General features: G+C 35.2%; 1 protein-coding gene across 1 annotated transcript in view; it reads right to left on the reverse strand.

The window, feature by feature from the left end:
* dhx36 (DEAH (Asp-Glu-Ala-His) box polypeptide 36) overlaps nt 1-24,289 on the reverse strand; it is a 47,009-nt gene that overhangs the window by 2,295 nt on the left and 20,425 nt on the right. The window contains exons 12-24 of the mRNA XM_038293505.1: nt 22,165-22,270; nt 14,702-14,789; nt 14,486-14,541; nt 14,323-14,387; nt 13,784-13,927; nt 13,279-13,396; nt 11,161-11,259; nt 10,163-10,336; nt 9,929-10,015; nt 9,750-9,833; nt 7,463-7,562; nt 7,284-7,374; nt 2,289-2,409 (exon numbers count right to left, since the gene is read on the reverse strand). Coding sequence (XP_038149433.1) covers nt 2,289-2,409; nt 7,284-7,374; nt 7,463-7,562; nt 9,750-9,833; nt 9,929-10,015; nt 10,163-10,336; nt 11,161-11,259; nt 13,279-13,396; nt 13,784-13,927; nt 14,323-14,387; nt 14,486-14,541; nt 14,702-14,789; nt 22,165-22,270 — 1,333 coding nt within the window. The remainder of the gene's footprint in view (nt 1-2,288; nt 2,410-7,283; nt 7,375-7,462; nt 7,563-9,749; nt 9,834-9,928; nt 10,016-10,162; nt 10,337-11,160; nt 11,260-13,278; nt 13,397-13,783; nt 13,928-14,322; nt 14,388-14,485; nt 14,542-14,701; nt 14,790-22,164; nt 22,271-24,289) is intronic.

Raw genomic sequence — 24,289 nt, forward strand, 5'->3', positions numbered from 1 at the left:
CTTGTTTTTACTACTCTGTAATATTGTTTGCCCCGTCCTCATGCCATAGAAAAATGCTAAAAACCTGGGGTTATGGCTCTTGCCAATCTCTGGCCTGTGCCTCCTATAAACCTGGAATAATTTAGGGCACTATAGTTGAAGAAAACCCCACAGGTCCTTTTAAAAGATGAAGGTTAAACAAGCATATTAAAAATCCAGTGGTGTTAAACCCAAACTGGAAATAAAAGAGTAAAATCCTTGATGGAGATGAGAAATAAGAGAGCTGGCTAACCTGCATTCAGCCCATAAATCTGTGATGTAATAGATCATCAGGGACAAGTGCGTCAGAGGATATCAAGTTTAACGTCATCATCCATTTTCCTCCCTCGTTCTGCTGCTCTACCCCTTCTGCTTCATTCTCTCTCAGTGAGTAAATAACCTTGGATATCTCACACCGTCTGAACGTCTCACTCTATGAACGCAGATGTGCAGCTTTGTGTCAGAGAAAAACAAAAAGATCTAAATGTAGCAGAACTGAAGGTAAAATGCGACAAAGCATGTTTTCTTCATCAGCACTGAGGACGCAATCAAAGCAGCTATGAAGTATCGTTTCTTTTATTTTTTTATGCAGAATTGGGGCACTCGCATAAGGAGACAGAACAAAGACAGATAGACAAAGAGTCTGAGGAGGGATTGATAAAAAAGAAGCTATAGAGTGTTGCAGTCAGGAATCTGTGTTGACCGGTTTGCCACCGCGACCACCTCTTGCATTGTATCTGGAAGCTTTGAAGCCCAAGAGCTTTTGAGAGAGAGTTGAAAGGCGCTGTGTTTAATCAAATATTCATTAAGTGCAAAGCTAGTATGGCACCACTGCCAACCTTTAGCCGCTGGTACTTCTATCCTCTCACAGGTGCTCTTCAGAAGTGGCTGGGCAAAATCCCAAAAGCCATTTTCACACGTGAACAGAAACATTCAGGGGAAAATAAAAAAGCGGTTCACAGTTGCAGATTTTCTGCCACTGATGAGCCCTGGACTGCTTTGAGGTACAGGGAGCAAAGTAGCACAAGTTGCACAGGAGGAGGGACATGACTCACTAAATATAGACAAGTCCGTTTTTTATATACTCAACAGAAATTTATGTGAAATGTCTAAGTAAACAGCTGAAAAAGTCTACTTTCAAACGTCTTCTGCTTTGGATTATGTCTCACATTTAGAAGCTTAAGGTCATCAAACATATTACAATATTAGAATGACCTGAAAAAATAGAGCTTTCAATTTTGAAATGATTTATTTCATAAAACAAAGACCAGTTAATTTAAAACAAAACAAAAAAAAAAATAATCAAAAAGGAGTTTGCAAATACTTAGTGATTTAAAAGGCTCAATACCAGGTATTGCAAACAGTTAATGCCAGCAAAAGTGGTTCAACCCGGTTTCAGGTGTGGTATATTACTTTTTTTAAATAGGGCCATGATGTTTGGGGCAGTTTTTTTCCACCACACTAAAAGAACTGATGATTTTCCTGGCACCTTCCCACACAACCAAACCTACCAAAATAACCATGGTGGTACTGTGTAACTGTGATAGATCAATTATCTTAATTGCTTGAATATTATTTTTCATATATATCTAAACATTTATTTGATAATCTAAAACATTAAATGTGACATAAAATCAAAAACTGAAAAAGTGTCTAAAAAGGGAAATACTTTTCCCAGCATTGAAAAGGTTGTAAGAGGAGGATCATTTAACCAGATTGTTAACACATAGCGCTCATGATCGGTTCTAAAAGTTATCAATCTAGAAATGCTCCCAGGGAATCTGTTTGGGAAAATTATTGACATTTAACGGATCCTAATTGGGTATAATAACACCTATTCGCTTATCAAATAAAAATGTCAGCAGTGCAATGAGAAAATGCATTAATTCTTGAAACACAAATGCTTTTATTTCGGCCGTGGACTCAGCGTCTCTTACTATTGTCACAGCTTTATTTCCTACCTTAAACTATAAAACTTCAACGTTATTAGGCGACATGTTTTTGGTCGGTCTTACACAGTTGAGGTATAAGTAGGAGCAGTACGAGAGGGACTGTCTTGTTTGTGATTGCACAACTACTGAGAATTCAGGCTATGCTTAGGATGATTTTTGATGAGCAAAAATGTGTTGTTTCAATTTCAGTTAATGCTACCAGAATAGGTCTGCACATTCCCATGATGGATTCTTCCATGAATGTTCAAAGAATAATTCCCTACGCACTAAATGCACTCCTCATTTCTCACACAGTTGTAAAAAGGTCAGTTTACTTACACTGCTGGTTTTCATCTTCAGGTGGTAAATGAGCCATGTGTAATTAAACTCCGTCTCTTCAACATTGACAGATTTGGGATGAATGCACACCTTTCCGTCAGACTGGGTGTACACCTTTACCCTGTGATGAATTATACAAGACAATATATTGTATTAATACAAGGCTTTATTTTGGGCAGCTCTTTAAAACTTCAAACTCAACGCTAATTCTGACATTTTGAATTGAAAAAGCTTCCTGGATGGGAAGCTTAACATCTTCAAACTTGGAAACAAAGTCCAGTGGATTGTGTTTGAACTTTTTTGCAATGACTATGACCTGGATGACTGAGGATCTTCACCAGCATATTATATGTAAACAGTTCAGTGAATTTATAGAAGCCTGATTTTTTTTATGGAAAGTTAAAAAAATATATATAAATAACCCCCTCAAAGTCACCACTGCAGTTTTTTTTCCTTAGTTTAAATAAACATGTACATGTGATGACATAGAAAAGAAACATTTCACACTGATTTTGTTTTTTATGTTTAAAGAACCTATTCAAATATTGGTGTTTTAGATTATAAGAAACAGACAGATTTGTATTGAATATCATACACTAAGCAAACAATTAAATACAGTACAGAGTAACAATCATCTGAATATAGAATAATCAAACCTTACTTGCTAAAAGCTGATTATAAAAGGATAAACAAATACATAGTGGAGATGTTGGAAAGTATGTATGCAAAGGGCCACCATTCTACAATTTACCACGGCTAAAACCTAAATAACTAATAAATGCTTATAAAATTATAAAAGTAACAAATAAAGAAAGAAAAACATGTTTTTATTCAGAGGATCATGAAGGTCAAACAAAAACCTTCAGTTTGCACCTATTGAGCCTCACACCTAACAGAAAGTCTGAGCTTCATTTTAGAATGTTCTGATTTAATTGAATCCATTTTTTTTCTGCCACTAGTAATATGTTTCCAGGGCCACATAGGCAGTAACACAATCCTAAAGCACAAACAATCTGGTTTCCCATTTAAAAGTTGGACAGAGGACCTTTTGATCAAACTCCACAAACATTCTCCAATAATTTCTAAGCTTTTTCTGACCAGAATGTTATATTTTGCCTTCATCTTTCACAAGAAAGAAAACCCATGGAGCTGGATTTAGAGGTGAGCTCATGGAGCGGCGGGTTATAACCGTTTTGTGTTAATTTAAAGAATATATGAGTTAACCGCAAAGAACTGTGGTTTGCCAAATTTCCAAACCTCACTTGGTCATTTATAATTTTGGATATAAAACAATAGCAAAATTACAACCTAAGTAAATGACTACCTACAAGATTTGGTTTAATAGTTATCCTTGATGAAGAGTAATTAGTTTCAGAGTACTAATGCAAAACACTAACAAATAATGTAGGAATATTCTTTGAGAAATCTGGGTTTGTATCCACCTAAACTGCATCCTGCACTCATTATTAATGATGGTGGAAAATAAACCACAGCAAAATGAACACCTTCAAACAAAAGAAATGCAGAGCAAAAGACAGAACATCAGTGGAATAATTTGAGCCAATATAAAGATTATTTTATACATTTTAAACTGATAATTCTGTTATGTAACATTTAGTAATAAATTCTTTAGTGTGACATTAACCGATACTGGTAACAGGCAATATACAGTTTAAATAAGAAGAGAAATGAAAAGTTTTGGGTCATGCAAAGTATAATCTAGAATAAATCTACAGCAGGAAGGTTTAAGATGTCTTTACTACACATCAACTAAAACAATATCCCCCATTTTCTTTAAGTTTAAAGTAATATTTTTGATTCCTTCTATTTAATGCATTAATTTTAACAAAAAAAAAACAGCCATGTATTGCTAAACATATCACTTCCTTCATGTCTGTCACTCAGAACCACTTATCCTTTGAAAGGGAGGGATATATTTCATATTGTCATGCCTTGTATATAAGTCTAATTTTTTATAAGTCTATACTGACATTCTTCGCTCCCAGTGGTATGAAAACCGACAAGAACAAATTGGTTAAGTTTAAAGAAGAAAGAAAAATCACTGGATCCAATCAAATGTAATTCGCCTGTTATTTTAATTTCCTCAGAATGTCTCCTGTCATCTCGGCTAAAGAACAAAAAGAAAGCAAAAATGTCTGATAATCAGGTCTGAGTTAAAAGGGAAACCATGTTCCCAATGTGTGTGTGCAAGCAATACTTAACAGAGAACAAACTGTATTTACCGGAGAACTGTGTGATTTGGCAACAATGGAAAGAGCTCCTACCGGGGCAATTAAATATTCTTTGTTCTAATCTGCAAGGTGACAACTTCATATGCAGAGAGAAACATTCACTGATTTTGTAAAGGTGTTGCTAAGCACTGAAACAGGCAAAAGCATTGCCACTATATACAGTTTAGTTTAGTGCTTTAAAAAATACCTCCTCCTACAGATGCCTTTAGTTTTTGCTAAGAGGGTATAATTATATGTTTTAGCTCTGACAACTCGTTTTATGTTAGACAAGGACAACCAGAGTACAAGAAAACATTAGAGCATTATGAGAGGAAAATAAATTCCTGCTCACGTTAGAAAGCAAAATTTATATAAAGATTCTTTAAACATGGAGTGGACATTTCTAAGCATTTTTTCCTTGTGGTCTTAATTATTGCTCAAAGATAATTAAACCCCTAATTTAGTGCTTCGGGAAATTTGAAACACATATGATCAATAAAACAGAAGACCACAAAAACAATGTCAGGTTTATAAAAAAAAAGAATCTTAATTTTCATGAACTTAATACTTAGTTGGATCTCCTTATGCATGAATACTGTAACTGCTTAATGCACGGTGGCATGGAGGGGGTAAGCCTGGGGTTCTGCTGAGGTGTAATAGGAACCCAGGTTGCTTTGATAGCAGCATTTAGGTGATATTTAGGTCTGTTGCCTTTGATCTTACCATTGAAAATACTCTATAGATGCACTATGGGGTTCAGGTCATTCAAATTAATCGACTTATCAATGTTTCCTCTGCTCGCACCTTCCCAGCACACAGGAAAGTCTATGCAGGGCATTAAAATAATATAAAACATAAATTTTAAATCAATCAGAACAATATCTTGTTTTCTTTATCATTTTGAATCTGTGCATCATTTGTTTTACAACTAGTAATGATTATATGAGAAACAATTGTGTGAATGCTTTAATGTGAACAAAAAGTTACGTCTGAAAGGTGAAACTTCTCATTTCCTCAAGATAAGGACCCTCATGCTGATCAAAGCAGGACTCTTACATATGGCAAACATCTCATGAACAAAATGTTTTTTTTTATTTTTATTTATTTATTTTTTTCATTTTTAGTGGACACAATTACTTATATTAAAAGTAAACAAATGGAAATTGCTGTTGTGATCTCTTAATTTTTTAATAAGCGTTGTACACTTGTGTTTAAAGTTTACATACCCTCCTATTAAAGAAAAAGATAAGTTCACAATGCTAATTAAAAACACACAACTGAAAAAAGGAATAATAAAAAAATTATAATTTACTAAAATAAAATATTGATTTTGAATTTTTTGTTTAAAAATTCTCGGGCCAATTAAAGCATCTGTCAACAGGTGCAGAAGTCTTAACGAACCTTTCCTGAACTTCACAGAAAGCACCTGAACGTTTAATATAGGAGTTTCATCAAGTTTCTTTACTCATTTTATTCATTAATATATACATATTTATGTAGAAATATAAATTCTTATTATTTATAATAAACTTATTTTTTTTTTTATGTGTTATTACTTTCTATCCATTTTCTGTTCCGGGTGTTATTTCAATAGTAGCTTGATATTGCATAAAGCTCACTGATTGTTCCTTCTTTTGACAAAATGTTCCCTGGACACCTGCATCTGACAAGGACATGTCAGCTGCAGGTGTAGTGACTGACAGTTCTGTCATCAGCAAATAAAAAAATATTTCATAATACCAGAGTTGCATAATATATAATGATGTAGCCTAATAAAAATATTCAATTGCTTTTAAGTAAAACAAATGTCTTTCAGTAAAATACAGGTTTGGAAAACAGCTGCCTGACTGCGCAAGAGTCCTACATAAAGTCTGGAGCATTTCACACCCGAGAGAAGATTAGAAACAGTAGAAAAATGCTGAATGCGACATTTTATCCTAGATCACTCATACAAACAATTTAAGAACGAATTTATTGTTTAATATTTTAGTTTTTCCTCTTTCACATGTGGAAAACATTGTTGCAGCCATGGTTGTTTTAAAGTGCCTTTTAACTAACCAACTAAATAAATAAAAAATAGTAGATGTTTTGGCTATACGTTTAACAGGCTATTAATGCTCAAAGCCCATCTTAGTTTGCTGAATTAATACTGCTCTGCAAGCAAAAACAAAGAGTAGAATAAAGTTATCAGGTTTAGGGGACAACTACTTTATTTTATATACAGGGACCGGTTTGGTTTTAGCTATTGCTTTTTAAATGATTAAAAAACATAATCTTTATAAAGAAAAAAATAATTTTGTTTAAGCTTGGTTTTATATTCTGAAACACTGCAAAAACAGGAAATATGTCAGGGGGTAAACTCTTTTCTACAGCACTGTATGGTATATCGCTTGTTGTGATGTTTTGTCTTCATTTGATAGGTAATCTGAGTTTATATATAATGAAATGTGATATATAAATAAAACTGCCATTGCCAAACCAATTTATCTTTTGCACTCAGGTCAAAGCTGACACTTATGACAGCTGCCTCAGGGCTTTTCTGATGAGTTTATTGATCCTGGGCTGCAAATGTGCCTTTGTTTTTTTTTCGACAATTTTCCTAACACGTTGCTGCAAATGTGCAGGTAACCGTTAGAGGACACTTCTTGTGAATAATGTGAATAATTGTAATGCTAGTGCAGATTGTCTTCCAGGAGAGAAACAGAAGAATAAAAAAGTGAAATTTTACTTCTGTTTTGAGCTTTTAATGGATCAACAGACTCACCCTGGTCTCTTTTTGCTGTAAGACGGTCTGATCATTGCCACCTTAGGGTACAGTCCAGCAACAATAACGGCCTTAATTAACTTCTCATTGTCTGAGAAAACATAGGGCATTAAATTTATTAAATACTGCTCTGTGGAATATATCTGATTTTAAATAAAGAGTAAAAAATGTCTTTTTACCTGAGTTGACGTTAGATATAGGGTCTTTGGGGTTCCTGCTGCTGACAAAGCCAGCATGCATGAGATGTTCTGCAAACTGACCTTTCATGTTATGAAGCATCTAAACAATAAAAAAGAGAAATTACAAGGCTAGAACAAACTTATTGTTTTTTTAAATACACATAATTAAATAAACACTAATTAAAATTTAATGAACACCTGTTCACCTTAATTTTTCTTCTCTGGGCATTATTTTTCAAAAGGCTTTCTTTGTCTTATTTTTTTTATTAATTTTTTTAAATATTCCCTTAGATTGAAATCAAGTGAACGAATATCAAAAGTATGCATAAAACCTTTAGTTTAAATTGATCAAGGGTATGGGTTTCTACAACCTTCAGTTGTATTTTAAAGTAATCATGCTTAATGTGCATAGTATCTTACCTCATGTGGTGCTCTGAGTTTACCAGAGTATTATGATGACATTAGCGAGGTCATTAGTTAGGGTATCTGCTTTGATATCCAACCAGCAGGCAGCTGATTAACAGATTTAACTTCCATAACTTGAATATTGTACTTTTAAAACAATGATGAATAATTGTCTGGAAATGTCCTTAATAGTTAAATGTTGGCCACACACAATACTGAGCCTGATTTTAACCTGTTTTAAAGTCGAAGGGAAGCAGCTGTTCCAATGGTTGCAGTTCCGAATTCTCCCGAGTGGTGCCCGACTTTACATGAGTGAATAAAATGAATCTGATTGGTCGATTATTAAGGGGGCGGGATTGTTGCGGCGGAAGGTTCGCAAGCAAGTTTTGCTGTGGCCAGTGTTTTGGAAGCATCTTGCTAACCAGTTAGCAACTTAGGTAAATTACTTAGGTAAATTACTTAGGTAAATACCAAGTAGGGACCAAGTAGGTCTAAATTGGTGACGTACCAACGACACTGTCAAGGAACGCTATGGACAGCAGAAATATGTAAGAGGAGGAGAGTTTTATGGCAGAGGTTGTGGATGAGTCTCCTCCGTCACAAATCTTTTATTTAGAGGGGGAAAGAGGGGAGGAAGATGTTGTAGAAGAGGACGTCAGTGCGGCAGAAGCTTCATTTGGTGTAGAAGGCTAACAGCCGTACATGTTTGAGCCCTTGTCTCGCAACGCTGCCAGTTCTGTTAGCTCTACGCCTGCCGAAGACACAGACGTCCAACTCAATGGTAAAGTAAATAATGATACTTATTTCTTATTTCAACCATTGCGTATATTAGCTGCGACATATGAATCAAGATGCTATGACCGAAAAAATTTGATTGACAGATGACCGTTGATATATGATTGGCCGAATTTAGGTGTACAGGCTGACGTATAACTAACTGGCCTGTGTAAAATACAAAAAAAGCCACACAGATTTTAAGACAGTATTTTTTATTTTATTTTTTATAGAAATTTTCTACATTTTGGGACATAGTCTATCAAAGAGTACATTTATATACATGTTTAAGCCAGAATGGTTTGAAATTTAAATATGATTTCCCTACGACTTTAAGGACATTACATCTAATATGGACCAGTCTCTGGTGTTTTTTTCTACTTTAATCTTGATGTGTTATTTCAAATTCAGGCCTCCATTTGTTAATAAAATTGATTTCCATCAATGATTTTGTGTGATTTTTTTGTCAGCACATAAACATTGTATAGAACAAAGTATTCAATGAGAATGTTGTATGCATTCAGATTTAGGATGCATTTTTTTTATTGCTCCCTTTATTTCTTTTAGTAGTGTCTATAGAATAGGCAATGCTATTATCCTCTTCAATTCAGCCAAATATATGCTATGGTGGAAAAACTCAAAGCTTTTAACTTAGAAGGGTAGATTATAGTTTGTTTTTGAGAAACCTCATCCTTTTTGATAAAAACCCAAAATATTCCTGAAATGCAGCTAACATTTATTCTGTATTTTTAAATCAGTTTTAAATATTTGTTTTTTATATTTGTATTTTTCATTGTAAAATTCTTACTGTTGTGTTTTTTTAGGTAGACAATTTTAAGATCTGTCCAGGGACAACAGATTAAAAATGCCCTTCTGGTGCATTTGCAGGATTGCTTTTAATGTACACTGTCCCTTTCAAATAAATAAATACATTAAATTAAATGTTGCATAAAATCCTGTTTGATCTTATTAACTTAAAATCACTTACACTTTGTCTGTGAGCTAAATGTACATTAACATTGCTAAAAAATACTTAAAGGTAAACCACATATCTTATATCTGCTAAATATAAAACATGACAAAAGACGTTACAATCAGTTTGACTTACCTGGAGTGTGTTAGCAGACAGGAAGTTGTCCCAGCAGTACTCTCTCTCATACCTAGCTCCCCGCTGTTTGGCTTCCTCCCAGCCCTGTCAGGCAGTGCATGAAAAATTAAGACAGTTCAGTTATAAAACAGGTAAAACTAGAAGTTAAATTCAGGCTCACTGCTGCTGGTTTTAATTACCTTAAAGGCATAGACAATAGTGAGGTGGTCACTCTTGGAGTTTCTGGATAGAGTTCTTCTCCTCATGTCTGCCATCTTCTCTTTCCCCTAAAAGAGATTTCCCAAAACATCTTCAAGTATGCAAGGTATATAAAAAGAGCCAGAAGGGAGATTGTAGCAATGTGCTAAAGTTTATGGACATCTGTGCCTCTGCTGTCAATGTTGGCTTTCATGTCTGTGAGCGCAGTGCCCTACCAGGGGTATGAAGAAAGGGTCTTTGAAGCTGAGCGAAGCAGCGATGGTGAGCACTGGGTCGAGGCATCCAAACAGAGCTCCGAACAGGATCAGTTTGCCAGTGTGTGGCTCTACAGGGAGACGAGCCAGGTGAACACCCAGCGCTGTCAGATTCTCTCTGTGGTCCAGGGCATTCTAACACATCACGTCAAAAAATCCAGAAGAAAAATCCTGTCATCTTGATCTCAGTATAACTTCAAATGGTATTGATCAAACAAGTGATAGTGGCTATTTCATATTCAGTGTTTTTTTTGTTTGTTTTTTTTTTTAAATACAATTTTATAGAAATGGTTCTTTGAAGCTGCTTCTAAGTTGAAGAAAGGGTCATTTCACTGAGGGTGCCAGAGTTACATCATTCAAGATAAAACTGCAGGCTGGTAAACTGGGTGATAAAGAGAAAATTAATCATTTTATGAACAAATATTATTGTGGCTGCTTTGTTTGAAGTATTTGTTGTTTTTCTCTTTATTTGATTACAATGTAATCTGTTTTAAATCCAATTTTGCCATATCTTAAAAGTCAGAAGGTAAATAAGCCCGAGATTTAAAGTACATAATTAAATCTTAGATTTCCTTCATCAAGTGTTGCTAAATTTTTTACCATAAAAAAAGAATTTTTTTTTAAAGGTAAATTTCTACAAATCTGAAGCAATTTTAGGATATTCAACCACAAATGAAAACCTTACTAATGTGCTTTATAGCATAAAAGCAAATAGAGCAGCTAAAAACATATTATCCTTTTTTTTTATTTTTCGTTATGGATTTTTTTTTTCACATTTACATTATTTGGAACCTTTATACTTTTTTGATACTGTGATTTTTTTCTTCTTTTCTTTTTCTTTTTACGTTTTTATACATACCAGGATTTCCAATTAGGATAAAGTTCAATACTTTGCAAAACTATGTGAACCCTGTAATCTCCTCCGAGACAAACTATAGGTGATCTTTACTGTTACCTACCAGGTCTGTGAGGTTCTTGATGGCGAGGTTGACTGCCTTCTGACTCGGTGGGTCCATGGCCTTCTCCAAAAAATGACTAATGGAGCCAAGCTTCAGTATCTAAAGGGTGCAGAACAATTTTCATATAATCAGCCAAAAATTGACAAATGAAGACTACTTTACAACCCAAGTGTGGGTGCTTCACTGTTTGGGGTTTTGTATGGCTCTGTCTCATAAGCTCTCCTGCATGTGAAGCTCTCCCAGCATTGGCATGAAGTCAGCAAGATGTGCTTCCCACAGTGCCAGAAAGAAAATAATTTTGATAAAAGCGGATTCTATGAATGTCCAAATTCACTTAAAATGCATTCATTTCTGGATAAAAAAGACTTAAATTCATCACAAAGTATAAAAGTAACTACATATCTACTCTCCAATTGACAAAAAGGATGATGTTGTAGTGTATGTGCATTAGAGATTCAGCTCAGGGTCTCCGTGTTGTCAGAGTGTCTCTCACTACGAGGTTAGTCTGATGCATTAGTCAGCCTCTCACCCACTACTTACAAAAAAAAATTGCAACATATTACACACATACTTGAATTTATTGAACTGAGCTGGAGGAAGATGTATGCTTGAAAACACATACAATAAAGCAGCTGCTGAAAACACAGAGACTGAATGAACTTTGGCTTTATGTTCCATTAGCAATGCTTTAAACATTTTTGAGCACACTATGAGGATTCAAAGGGACAAACAGCAGGGCTTAGAAAGCATCAAACAGAGGAAGAACAAAGCTGTTAATATATGAGAGCAAGGCCATGAAGGGAAGGGAATACATTATAATGAAAAAAAAAAAAAAAAGGTGCAGAAGTCAGCCTGAAATGCAAAAAAAATCTTCAGCACAGGACCGGAAACCACTAGACCGGAAACCATAAATGAGTTTTTGAGTAAGCCACAATCAGTAGATTGCGGCTTACTCAAAAACTCATTTTTATTTTGCCAGAAATTAATACACAACCATTATCTGCATGGATGTCTAACTAATGTTGGTCTTTAGAAGATGCATTTTCATCAAATAAAGGAGATCAATGTATTTTGGCAGGCTGCAGATATATCACAGATTTTTTTCTTGGAATTAATTTGTTTTTGGCATAATTCTGACTTCATTTTTGATCCCTGCTTTTAGCAGAGCTGGTAGTGTTAAAATTGGTTTATTTTTGGGAGTAATGCGCTGTACAGTTTCATTAGAATTAAAGTCAGTGCCATCTTTGAAAACTAATGTTAGAATAAAAACCAGTTAAGAAGTATGTGTGGAATCAACAAGCAAACACATCTAAATGAGACTTTGACCCAAAACATGACCTCCTAAAGTAGTAACCAGGATTGTGTAGGGAAAAAAACATCAACGTTCAAGCTTATCAAAAACTGAAAGGCAATATCTGAATTTATATGTACTGAGAGAGATTGCTTATTTACAGTTTCAGGCATCAAATACCTAAATGTCTACAAAGACTAAATACATTTTAAAGATCCTTTAGTTCTGTTTTGCTGTCTGTGGTCCTGCTGTATTACTAAAAGTAGAGGGAATATTGAAAATGGGGGTACCTCCGAATTCATTAACTTAAGTGTGAATCAACAGCAGTGACTCTAGAAGATACGACCAATCATTCAAAAATATTTCAGCAATCTGCTTAAAAAGTGGAGTTTGTGACAGAAACTACTTTCATTTTAATGAGCTGCAAAATTTTAATTAAAAAGAGAAATTATCAGCGAGAATTATACCAAAATTTAGGGGGTTGCAACAAAAAGGATGTGGTCAGGCTGAAGGACAGTAAAAAAAAAATACTACTAAGTATTTGTATTTAGAACTCTATTCGGAAAAGTTCATGTAAAATCTCTCTATTAAAGAGATTTAACATTAATTTTAAACTCTTCCAAAAAAAATGTAAACTTTTAGCATTCACTGAAGTGGTCATATAATCGTGCCACCTTGGAAAAGGGAAGGTTCAAAGGCATGAATAAAAGCTCTGAGGTAATATGATAACAATGATGGTGATTCAGACTAGTAATAAAAAAATCCTGCCCTCAGTTTAGTTCTCAGAGCAAAACCAGTATGTCCCCTTTTCTTCTCACATACACCACCTTTATCTGCAAGCAGAGTTCCTCCAGCGGTGTCCTCATAATTTCAGGCAATTGATAAGCCTCCAGCATGCTGGCCCTAAGCCCATTGTACAGATGATAACACTTTCCTGGCTGCACCCTGGATGTATGTTTAAGAAATATAGAAGAGTCAGGCAGAGATAAGAAAAAAAAAGATATTACATGTTATAACAGGCCTGTGACAAGGGCTTAATTTGAAAAATCAGTGGGATGAAACTGCACACAGTAAGAGACTGCTGCTAATTGGGCATTGGTGCACTTTGATATCAGAACTAACAGAACAGACCGAGTGACTGAACTTTGTCTCTCTGCAGACAGAGAAAAAGTATTATGTAGACTGTAAAATTAGACTTAAGGGAAGCTTACATGACAAAAATAAAGGAGTAATAATTCTCCTTAACTAGTGTAGGAAAACCAGGAAATATCAATATTAATTGTGCCAATATTCTAAATGCCTAAATAACACAGTGTCTAGGTATGCAAGTACCTGCCAGCACGTCCTTTCCTTTGTTTGGCATTGGCCAAGCTAACCCACTCAGCCAACATGGTGCTAATGTTGTTGTCAGAGTCAAAGTTGGTCTCTTTAATCTTTCCTCCATCTATCACAAAAACAACATCATCTATGGTGATGCTAAGAGGACAGTGGGGAAGATAAATAGGGAGAGAAAGAAAAAAAAAAATAGATTTTAGGCACATTACATTAAACACAGTTTTTAAGAGGTAAAACATTTATATCTTAGTTAATAGTTTAAGAATCTGTATTAAGTAGCGCTATGTGAAGTCAAACAGCTGTCTAATTTATTCAGTTTATGCGAATGTAGGGATCTGTGAACACATTACATTTTCTCATCCAAGTCACTGAGGCAGTATTTATAATCAGTCCAAGAAAAATATGCTAATTAGCTTCCAGTTATCTTTTATCCTATTTATCACTGGCAATCAGAGTATTATTACTGGCACATACTAAAAGGCTAAACTTAATACAGTAATGAACCTGCAACTAATCAGGGAGACAAACATACACACCTGGTCTCAGCTATGTTGGTTGCAATCACAATCTTTCTAACTCCTGGTGGGGGTCTTTTGAAAACCTGAAAGGTTTTGAGAAGGAAGATGAAAGCAGATGCTTTGGATGTTGGAAATTGAATCAAATATATCAGAGAACAGAAAAATAAAGGAGAAAGTTTACCTGCGTCTGATTAACAGTGGGCATGAGGGAGTGCAGAGGGATGATGACAAAATTTTCTGAAATATAAGACATAAAAGTAAAGCTTTGAAGAAACAGAGTAGTCTATCATCAATTTGGTATCAGCCAAACAAAATCATTTTGTTGCTGTATCATAAAACACTTGATTTCTTTGTAAGAAATAAAGTCAAACTAATCAGGATGAATGAAAGAGTTTACCTGATCGGAACATCTGTTGAGCCATGAGGAGATCATTGAGGCCGCTGATGTTGTCCCAGCCAGGCAGGAAAACCAAGATAGCTCCTTCCTGAAGAAAACATAATAAAACTCTTTAAACAAAGGCTGCCAAAGATACATTACACACTCATTAAACCACTGTATGGGCAAGTTGCCTGCAACGCTGGGTGAGGCAATGAGGCTGATTTACCACCAGCTTCTACCTTCAATCACACAATATGAGATGGAATACTTTGCCACAAGCCTTATGAAGGCAACATATCTCTTTAACAGGACAGTCTGCTTCACATCAGCTGATGGAGCTCTAACACCAGCAAGGAATAAAAGTCTCAGACAAACAAATAGACACATTAAATAATAGAAACATAAATGATAACAGAAAAAAAGCAGAGGCAAATATATGTACTCTTATTCTTTAATTTGTAAGGACTGCAGGTGAAAAATGGCCCTCTGCCTTACACTGGCATATTGAGAGAAACAATATTAATATACACTGTCCCAGAAATAAATAAACAAATAAATAAAACATTTTAATGTGAGGAAACGTGGCTCCGCCCATTAGTCTCATTTTGAGACTCTAAACCAAAAAAAAGGAAAGGAAGAATCAGCATTTTATAAGCTGGATTTTTAGTCCCCTGTGTAAATTCAGTAATTAAATAAAAAAAAAATAATAATAAAATAAAAGCATAGATTATGTCACGATAATAAATTGATGAATAACAGGAAATTGGTATTGAACAAATGCGTAAAAGATGTGAACAAAAGGCATGAAATAGGGCTGAGCATTAAAACAATACAAAGATGTATGGCGATAAGACACGTGATAATCATCAATAGAAAATACAGCTCAGAGAAAGACCTATACTTTCACTGAACTCTGATCCGAAACCACAAAGCATTCTGGGGGATGCAGGCAGAGGTTAAGCCTCCAACCTCTTACAGCAAAGATAGTAAGGTTTAGGGTAGTTTTCTAAATAGGTAAAAATCTATCAATTAACAATAATACATATTGACTGATATTAAAGGCTTATATAATGATACATATTTCAGCTCTATTGCACAGCACAAGCATAAAAATACATAAAGGTAAATACATTGTCTGATGATAATCAATAGATTAAGATTGATCTTACTCACTGTAAATAAATCTGTGAACTGAAAATTATAGCCGTCTTACCAGAAAAAGAAGTAAAAAAGAAGAAAAAAAAATCAAAGTGCAGATCTCACAAAAATACCAGAAGCAGGAACAGATAAAGAATGGCAGGCTAGCTTTTTAAAACATAAACTTCATTGGTGTTTGTTTATAATAAACCTTTAGTCACACTTCATGCAGCTTTCAAAAGTCACATCTACATGGCTGACAGACTCTCAGGGTGCATCTAGTTGTGCTCCACAAGGATTCGAGCAATTCCCAATGTTCATTACAGCAAGCAGGGAGATAATCTTATGTGAGGCAGGTACTTTATATAGCTGAATAGGAGAGGAAATCCAACACTAACAAATGAAAACATACGACCTACTAGAGGAGAAATCTGCTGCCAGAGTCCAGGTAATTTGATTACTTTTAGTTTATGCTCTACATGCTGATTCTCTCTTACTGCAGCTCTCTGTATCCTCATTTCGATTTCTCAGCACACTCTAGCTTAAACAGATTAAAATCTCCCTTGAAACAGCAGCTAAACATGAAGTATTAAGGGTTTGCCCATCTCAGAAGGCTTCTGCTCCGGTAAGAACCTAGCCACTAAATTAGAAACATTTCAACATCTCTCTGTTGAAAGCTGTTAGGCTACAGAAGATAAGAAGCCTTAAGCAAATACATTTCTTAAAGCTCCAGTTAAGCATTCAAAGTGGATAACAAAAGGGTGAGCACTGTTTGGGCAAACAGTGTTCAGCTATTTTTTCAAAAATATTATATTTTCTATTTAAAAAAACAATGAAACAACCTTGAACAGCCTTTAAAAATGGTTCATTTGTTAATATCAATAAATGAGATTCAAAAGAAGAGAACTTGCTAATGTAAGCCTAGCATTCCAACAAACTTCTTTATCTAAGATAAATGTGAACAGAAACTGTTGCATTTTAGAGTAGCGGGCCAATAATTTTACGACTTTATTCTCGTAATTTACGACTTTATTCCCATAATGTCACGACTTTATTCCCGTAATGTTACGAATTTATTCCCGTAATCTCACGACTTTATTCCCGTGATGTTACGAATTTTTTCACGTAATGTTACGAATTTATTCCCGTAATCTCACGACTTTATTCCCGTAATGTTACGAATTTATTCCCGTAATCTCACGACTTTATTCCCGTAATGTTACAAATTTATTCCCGTAATCTCACGACTTATTCCCGTAATGTCACAACTTTATTCCCGTGATGTTACGACTTTATTCCCGTGATGTTACGACTTTATTCCCGTGATGTTACGACTTTATTCCCGTGATGTTATGACTTTATTCCTGTAACGTTATGACTTTATTCCCGTAATGACTTTATTCTCGTAATGTTACGACTTTATTCCCGTAATGTTAAGACTTTATTCTTGTAATTATATGACTTTATAATCATAATGTTATGACCTTATTATCAAAATAAAAAAAATTACAAATCTCTAGCCTGGCCCTAATACTTCTTTGTACTTTAGGCCCCCTGCTAGCCTCATAAAAAAAAAAAACTTGGAGAGAACCATAATTTCCCTATTTAGGTGACGTGAATTCAGAAGATTTTAACAGCTCTACTGATTAACTTAATTTTATTCAGAAGGGATGCTCCAATATGAAAAGACTGTCTAATACTGATATGTCTCTTATAATAATGCCATAATAGGCAATCACTCATATTTACAGCTTGACATATAACATATTTCTTTACCTTTTACACAGCATAAAAAAAGAACAGAACAAAGCTGCAGCTAGAAGTTAGGGCTTTGTAATATATACAAATATATCATCACTGACTCATCAGTGTTTGCAATCCCTGGGGCTGCACATTATATTGAAATACATTGTCATTGCAGCCTTACTATCTGCAACATTAGAAAGGGGCTCCAAGGAGCGCTGTAGCTGTTACTTAATATATCCCAGGTTGTGAATTCCTGCTTTGCATGCCAATGTAATATCCTTTCTGATGGATTAAGTCTCCCTCCTGTAGATGCTCACACCTGCCCAAGTTTAAAGGGCCCAAGATGCTCAAGGGCAAATAGAAAGCTGAGAAACAGGAGTGAGCAAAATCTGGCTTGATTACAACTGAAGTTGATCATTGCCATATCTGTTAATAATATCTATATTGCATGAACTTCTAACGATGTCATTCATTAATAAATACATATTGCACAGTGGAACAACACATTAGTTGTGTGGCAAAATCTAATCAATGTTTTGCATACTAATAAATTATTCAGACTGTTTACTAAGATCTCAGTGTAGCGCCTTCCCTCATCTGACCCAAAGTTAGATGCCCAAGGCCAGAGAAAGTGATGGAAGAGTTGCAGTCAGAGATAAGAATAAAAAGTAAAGTAATTCGCTGAACGTTTGGTTGTATAACAACTGATATGATGGGATTTAGAAGTTATTTTTATTATACAATTTCATAACATCCTAAGAACAATAATCATATACCTTTTAACAGCAATTGTAATTCTGAGATAACCCAATTTTCCTGCTGTTGGTAAAACTTTGCTGTACAAAATAATTGTAAATAGATAAAATGTATCAAAGTATGATTTCAAATAAGCAGAAAAAAGCCCACTCTTAAAAAAGAGCAGTAAGAATGAAGAGAAAAAAAACAAAGTTATCTAATAGCATGAGTTACCTCTGCCTTTTAATTACACAGAATTACTAACAAATACTTGCAGTCACATGTGACTATGTGTGTGATGCAAAAATTGTGTACATATGATAGCTACAACCTAATAGAAATAAAGCACCCAAAGAGGTAGATTAGTTATTGCAAAAACAAAAAGGAAGCAGTTCAGCAGTGTTAGCCTACTATTTGGCAACAAGAACACAGATCCTCCCACATATAGAGCTTCACCTAGCAGGCAGTCATTACTGCTTGCATGTCATCCCCCTTAGCGTCTAATCATAGACCTCTTCAATATAATTAACCAATCATCAGAGGCGAAAGCCTGACAGACGGGCCATATCCTTGGTCGGGGCGTCATGGCGAATCAACCAGTTCCCTCTCAGCCGTGTGACAATGCCACGGCAAATCAACTGGTCGAGTGGCTGAGTGCTGCCGTGACTGATGGGGATACGGCTTCATAAAGGAAAAGGTAATTATTCTGTCTGTCTGGGTTAGTCACTTCTCATTCCCAGGCGCTCTTTTACTTCTGGCCTTTTTCACACGTTTTAGACAAGCTCAGCCACAAACAAATAAATAAAACAACTAGTTCTGCTTTACTTGAAAGGAATACAGTTAAAAGAGACTGAGTTCATTTCAGTTTTACATTTCGTTGCTATATTGTTACAAAAGTACAAGAGCATCTCAAACACTAAGAATAGTAAAATAAAAAATTTTTTATGATCAAGAAGTGAAACTTATTACAGATTCACCACCTCTAAATTAAAACCATTTTGATCATTAAGGCAAACAGATGATAGATTGAATTTAATCAATCTAATTAATTGGCCATTAATAGTTTGTAAGAAACAGAATTTTGAGGGTTATTTTATTAAATTCAAGCCATAATTATCTAAATTGACATATATAAAAACATAAAGATTTACATGTAGAATCAATTAATTTAATTACCTTTTCTATTGTACTTTAATTTATTAAATCCTATAAGTTGACCTAATTGGTGGAGATGGACCAGGACAGTTTTTTTTTTTTTTTTTTTAAGGCCGCTGCCGATTGTTTTACCATCAGTCTAATCAATTCCCAATATGTACTGGTCATTTTCTGGGGCCAATATTGCTTTTTCTTGCTAAATTACAAGATCACCATAGGTAGCAGCTATGCATGAGCTCCAGTTGATCTGAAGGCATGGCTGCTGATAGAGACTCCGAAAAATCCCTTTAGCTGAAAGAGCAACTCATTTAGAGCAGTAATTACACCATAATTGTGAAAATAGATATAAACATACTGCATTAAAGATTAAATAACCTTTTTGTCTTTCAATACAGGTGCTGGTCATAAAATTAGAATATCATGAAAAAGTAGATTGATTTCAGTAATTCCATTTAAAAAGTGAAACTTGTATATTATATTCATACATTACATACAAACTCATATATTTCAGATGTTTATTTTGTTTAATTTTGATGATTATTATCTCAAATTCATCATATCAGAAAATTAGAATATTGTGAAAAGGTTCAAAATTGATGGCCCCTGGTGCCACACTCTAATCAGCTAATTAACTCAAACCACCTGCAAAACCCTTTAAATGGTCTTTCAGTCTAGTTCTATAGGCTACACAATCATGGGGAAGACTGCTGACTTGACAGTTGTCCAAAAGACGACCATCGACACCTTGCACAAGGAGGGCAAGACACAAAAGGTCATCGCTAAAGAGGCTGGCTGTTCACAGAGCTCAGTGTCCAAGCACATTAATAGAGAGGCGAAGGGAAGGAAAAGATGTGGTCGAAAAAAGTGTACAAGCAAGAGAGATAACCGCACCCTGGAGAGGATTGTGAAACAAAACCCATTCAAAAATGTGGGGGAGATTCACAAAGAGTGGACTGCAGCTGGAGTGAGTGCTTCAAGAACCACCACACACAGACGTATGAAAGACATGGGTTTCTGCTGTCGCATTCCTTGTGTCAAGCCACTCTTGAACCACAGACAGCGTCAGAAGCGTCTAAAGAGAAACAGGACTGGACTGCTGGTGAGTGGTCCAAAGTCATGTTCTCTGATGAAAGTAAATTTTGCATTTCCTTTGGAAATCAAGGTCCCAGAGTCTGGAGGAAAAGAAGAGAGGCACTTCATCCACATTGCTTGAAGTCCAGTGTAAAGTTTCCACAGTCAGTGATGGTTTGGGGTGCCATGTCATCTGCTGGTGTTGGTCCATTGTGTTTTCTGAGGTCCAGGGTCAACGCAGCCACATACCAGGAAGTTTTAGAGCACTTCATGCTTCCTGCAGCTGACCAACTTTTTGGAGATGCAGATTTCATTTTCCAACAGGACTTGGCACCTGCACACAGTGCCAAAGCTACCAGTACCTGGTTGAAGGACCATGGTATCCCTGTTCTTAATTGGCCAGCAAACTCTCCTGACCTTAACCCCATAGAAAATCTATGGGGTATTGTGAAGAAGAAGATGCAATACACCAGACCCAACAATTCAGAAGAGCTAAAAGCCACTATTAGAGCAACCTGGGCTATCATAACACCTGAGCAGTGCCACAGACTGATCGACTCCATGCCACGCCGCATTGCTGCAGTAATACAGGCCAAAGGAGGCCCAACTAAATACTGAGTGCTGTACATGCTCATACTTTTCATGTTCATACTTTTCAGTTGGCCAACATTTCTATAAATCCTTTGTTTTTATTGGTCTTCAGTAATATTCTAATTTTCTGATATGATGAATTGGAGATTTTCATTTGTTGTCATTTGTAATCATCAAAATTAAACAAAATAAACATCTGAAATATATGAGTTTGTATGTAATGTATGAATATAATATACAAGTTTCACTTTTTAAATGGAATTACTGAAATCAATCTACTTTTTCATGATATTCTAATTTTATGACCAGCACCTGTATGCTCTATTAAGAAGTTTTAGTTCCACCTGGTTTAATTCTGTAAACAATCCTCTTTGGGGAATCTTTTGCCATCCAATTATTAATAAATTAATCGAGAAAATAATCGACAGATTAACTGATTTGCAAAATAATCGTTAGTTGCAGCCCTAGATTCAAGAAAAAAACCCTCCGATATCAGCCAAAAATAATGGCTGGCCAATGTATTGGTCTATCTCTTCTCGTCGGTGCTGGTAAGATTCTGTAAAAGCAGCGCTGAAAAGATTCTAACATAAAAGGAAGAAATCTGATGAGAAATGGAAGGAGAGAAAAGGAAGTGGACGTGGAGCGGGAGAGCATCTGCTCCATCACTCATTAGCACAGATATGCTGCCGGGATTGGTGTTATTTTCTCTAATCTAAAGTCACTGTGTTTGGAAGCTAGCTCTGTTCCCTCCATCTGCTCTGCTACACTTCTCTCCCTTTACAGCTTAAGCAGCTGTGCCACCTATTAAGTGTCTACTTAATGTGGATCGATTTTCAACAGGCACTACAGCCGACTACCAACGCTGAACATGTAAGGAAAACAGCAAAATGTTGAAAATCCTAAAGGCATGTTCCAGTAACAAAAGCCTGTTATGCTCCTACACAAGAGGGTACCTGCAATTTCATCTTCTTCTACAGTCCAAATGTACTTTTGAAAGAAAATCCTATTTCAGACTGCACCTACACCAGAGAAAAGATTACACTCACCCCCTCATTGAGCACAATATAACGGATCAGTGCCAAGATCAGTTCCAGATCAATCTTCTCATCGTTGTCTAACATCTCCACAGCCTCAATGGTGCTGTCAGAATATCTGTAAAACAACGAAAAACATGGATGAGCAATCAACCTGTTATTCCTCAGGAAAAAAATCAACAACAAAAAAAAAACACAATACAGCTGCCCTTGTCCTCCAACTCGCTGCATCAACAGTGTTTTATACCGGTAAATGTGTCTTTTACTAAAGCCTTTTTCTTTCATTTTGTAGTGCGTCTTTGTCTTTCATTTCAGGCTTTCATTCAAACTTTATTAATACATTTATTATAAAAAGAAAAAAATAAATAAAACAAATGCAAAAAAGTAATGAGGAAAACAGAAAAGTCTGGTGGTTCTAAAAATAGAAATTACATTATAGAGAGAAAAATAAACAATCACAATAATAACATACATTCATTAACATGCCAAGTTACACATACACCTCATCAATTATGATATTGCATATGTAAACCAACATGCCATATTTGACACTGTCAAAAGAATCTTTGAAAGATTTCTGGTTTTTGACATCTTAATGATGTGAAGATCAAAAGCCGATTACCATTTGGCTTATTATTATTTAGGATATTGATGAATAATGAAACTTTTCATTCTTTCAATTTGTTTTTATGAGTATAAACAAAAGGGGGATAAATGATAAATATTGCTGCATAAACAGGGAGAATATTCTTATTCAGTCATTTCCTCTAGGATTCTACTTAATTTCTATATAAAAAAAGAACGTGCAAAAGGGTAGAGCACAAAGGTAGAGCATGTAACAAATGTTCTACCTCTGCAGCTGACCTGGCCTTTCGACATTTGATGTACGTCCAAAGGCCCCCAAATCTCTCTGTTTTCTGCCAACAGTGTATAATAAAGGCCACTGGGGCCAATATATATATATATATATATATATATATATATATATATATATATATATATATATATATATATATATATATATATATATATATATATATATATATATATATATATATATATATATATATATATATATTCCGTTGACCAACCCAACTGGTGTCTGGTAAGTGTATAACCTTCCTAGGCATGATGCTCAGAAATGATTTTCAAAATGTTCTATTAAGAAGAGGCCAAAATGGATTAGCATCACAGATCATCGACCATATTTACGGAGGATCTGTGAACATTGCTTAATTGCATGGCAACATGAAGTCATCAACACAGCAGGAACAAAGTCCTGAAGGTACATCTTGTTTACTCTGTGATGTTAATAATTTAACCCTTAATATTTTTGTTTGGCTTTTCATCACCGGAAATAAACAAATGATCCTAGAAGGCTTGAAAAAGAAGATCCTGTCCTGCTCTGAGTGCTTTAAAATTGAATTTCAGACCACAGATTCGGATCATGTTCTGACATTAGAGGAATAATTTCTTTAGGCGCAGTAACAGGAGAAGCAAAACTGAATGAAGAGAAGAAGAAGCACAATGTCATAACTCAAACGGTGGCTATATAGAGAACAGATAAACAAAAACAACAAAGCGGAGGAAATAGGCTCAGCAGCTAGATTTTCTATATGTGCAATCTGGCTTCATTTTAGGCTCTGGATGTACTGCTGAAGTGATGGACTGGCGACCTTTTCTGAATGGACCCTCCCACTCACCTACTGACCACAGAAAATGAGCACCAGAGCCACTGAACCCTCGACCCTGAATAACATTCAGCAGGCTCAGAAAGTGGACAGAAAGACGTCGTGTTGCTTCTCAGCAGTAGCATCTTTTACAGTAGTAGCATCTTTTACAGTACCAATCAAAGGGGAAATTACATTTAAAAAACATAATTTGTGTCGCTAATTTAACAAAATTACTGATGTATTTATCCTGCATATGTCTCTTTACGCTGATACAAAAAAATAAATTAAAGGCATCTGAGATATTATGTTGAGATATGGTTATTGTAGAAAGTGCTACAGCTTAAAGTACTTTAACCTCAGACAATGTTGTATAGAGGACCAGGAGTATGTGTTTTTATAACTGCACATTAGAAACTGAATTAGTAAAGAGAATGAAACTAATTTGAAAATGTCTTTTCAAATCC

Source organism: Cyprinodon tularosa, unplaced genomic scaffold (assembly GCF_016077235.1).
Source record: "Cyprinodon tularosa strain WSP-4 unplaced genomic scaffold, ASM1607723v1 ctg327, whole genome shotgun sequence".
NCBI lineage: Eukaryota > Metazoa > Chordata > Actinopteri > Cyprinodontiformes > Cyprinodontidae > Cyprinodon > Cyprinodon tularosa.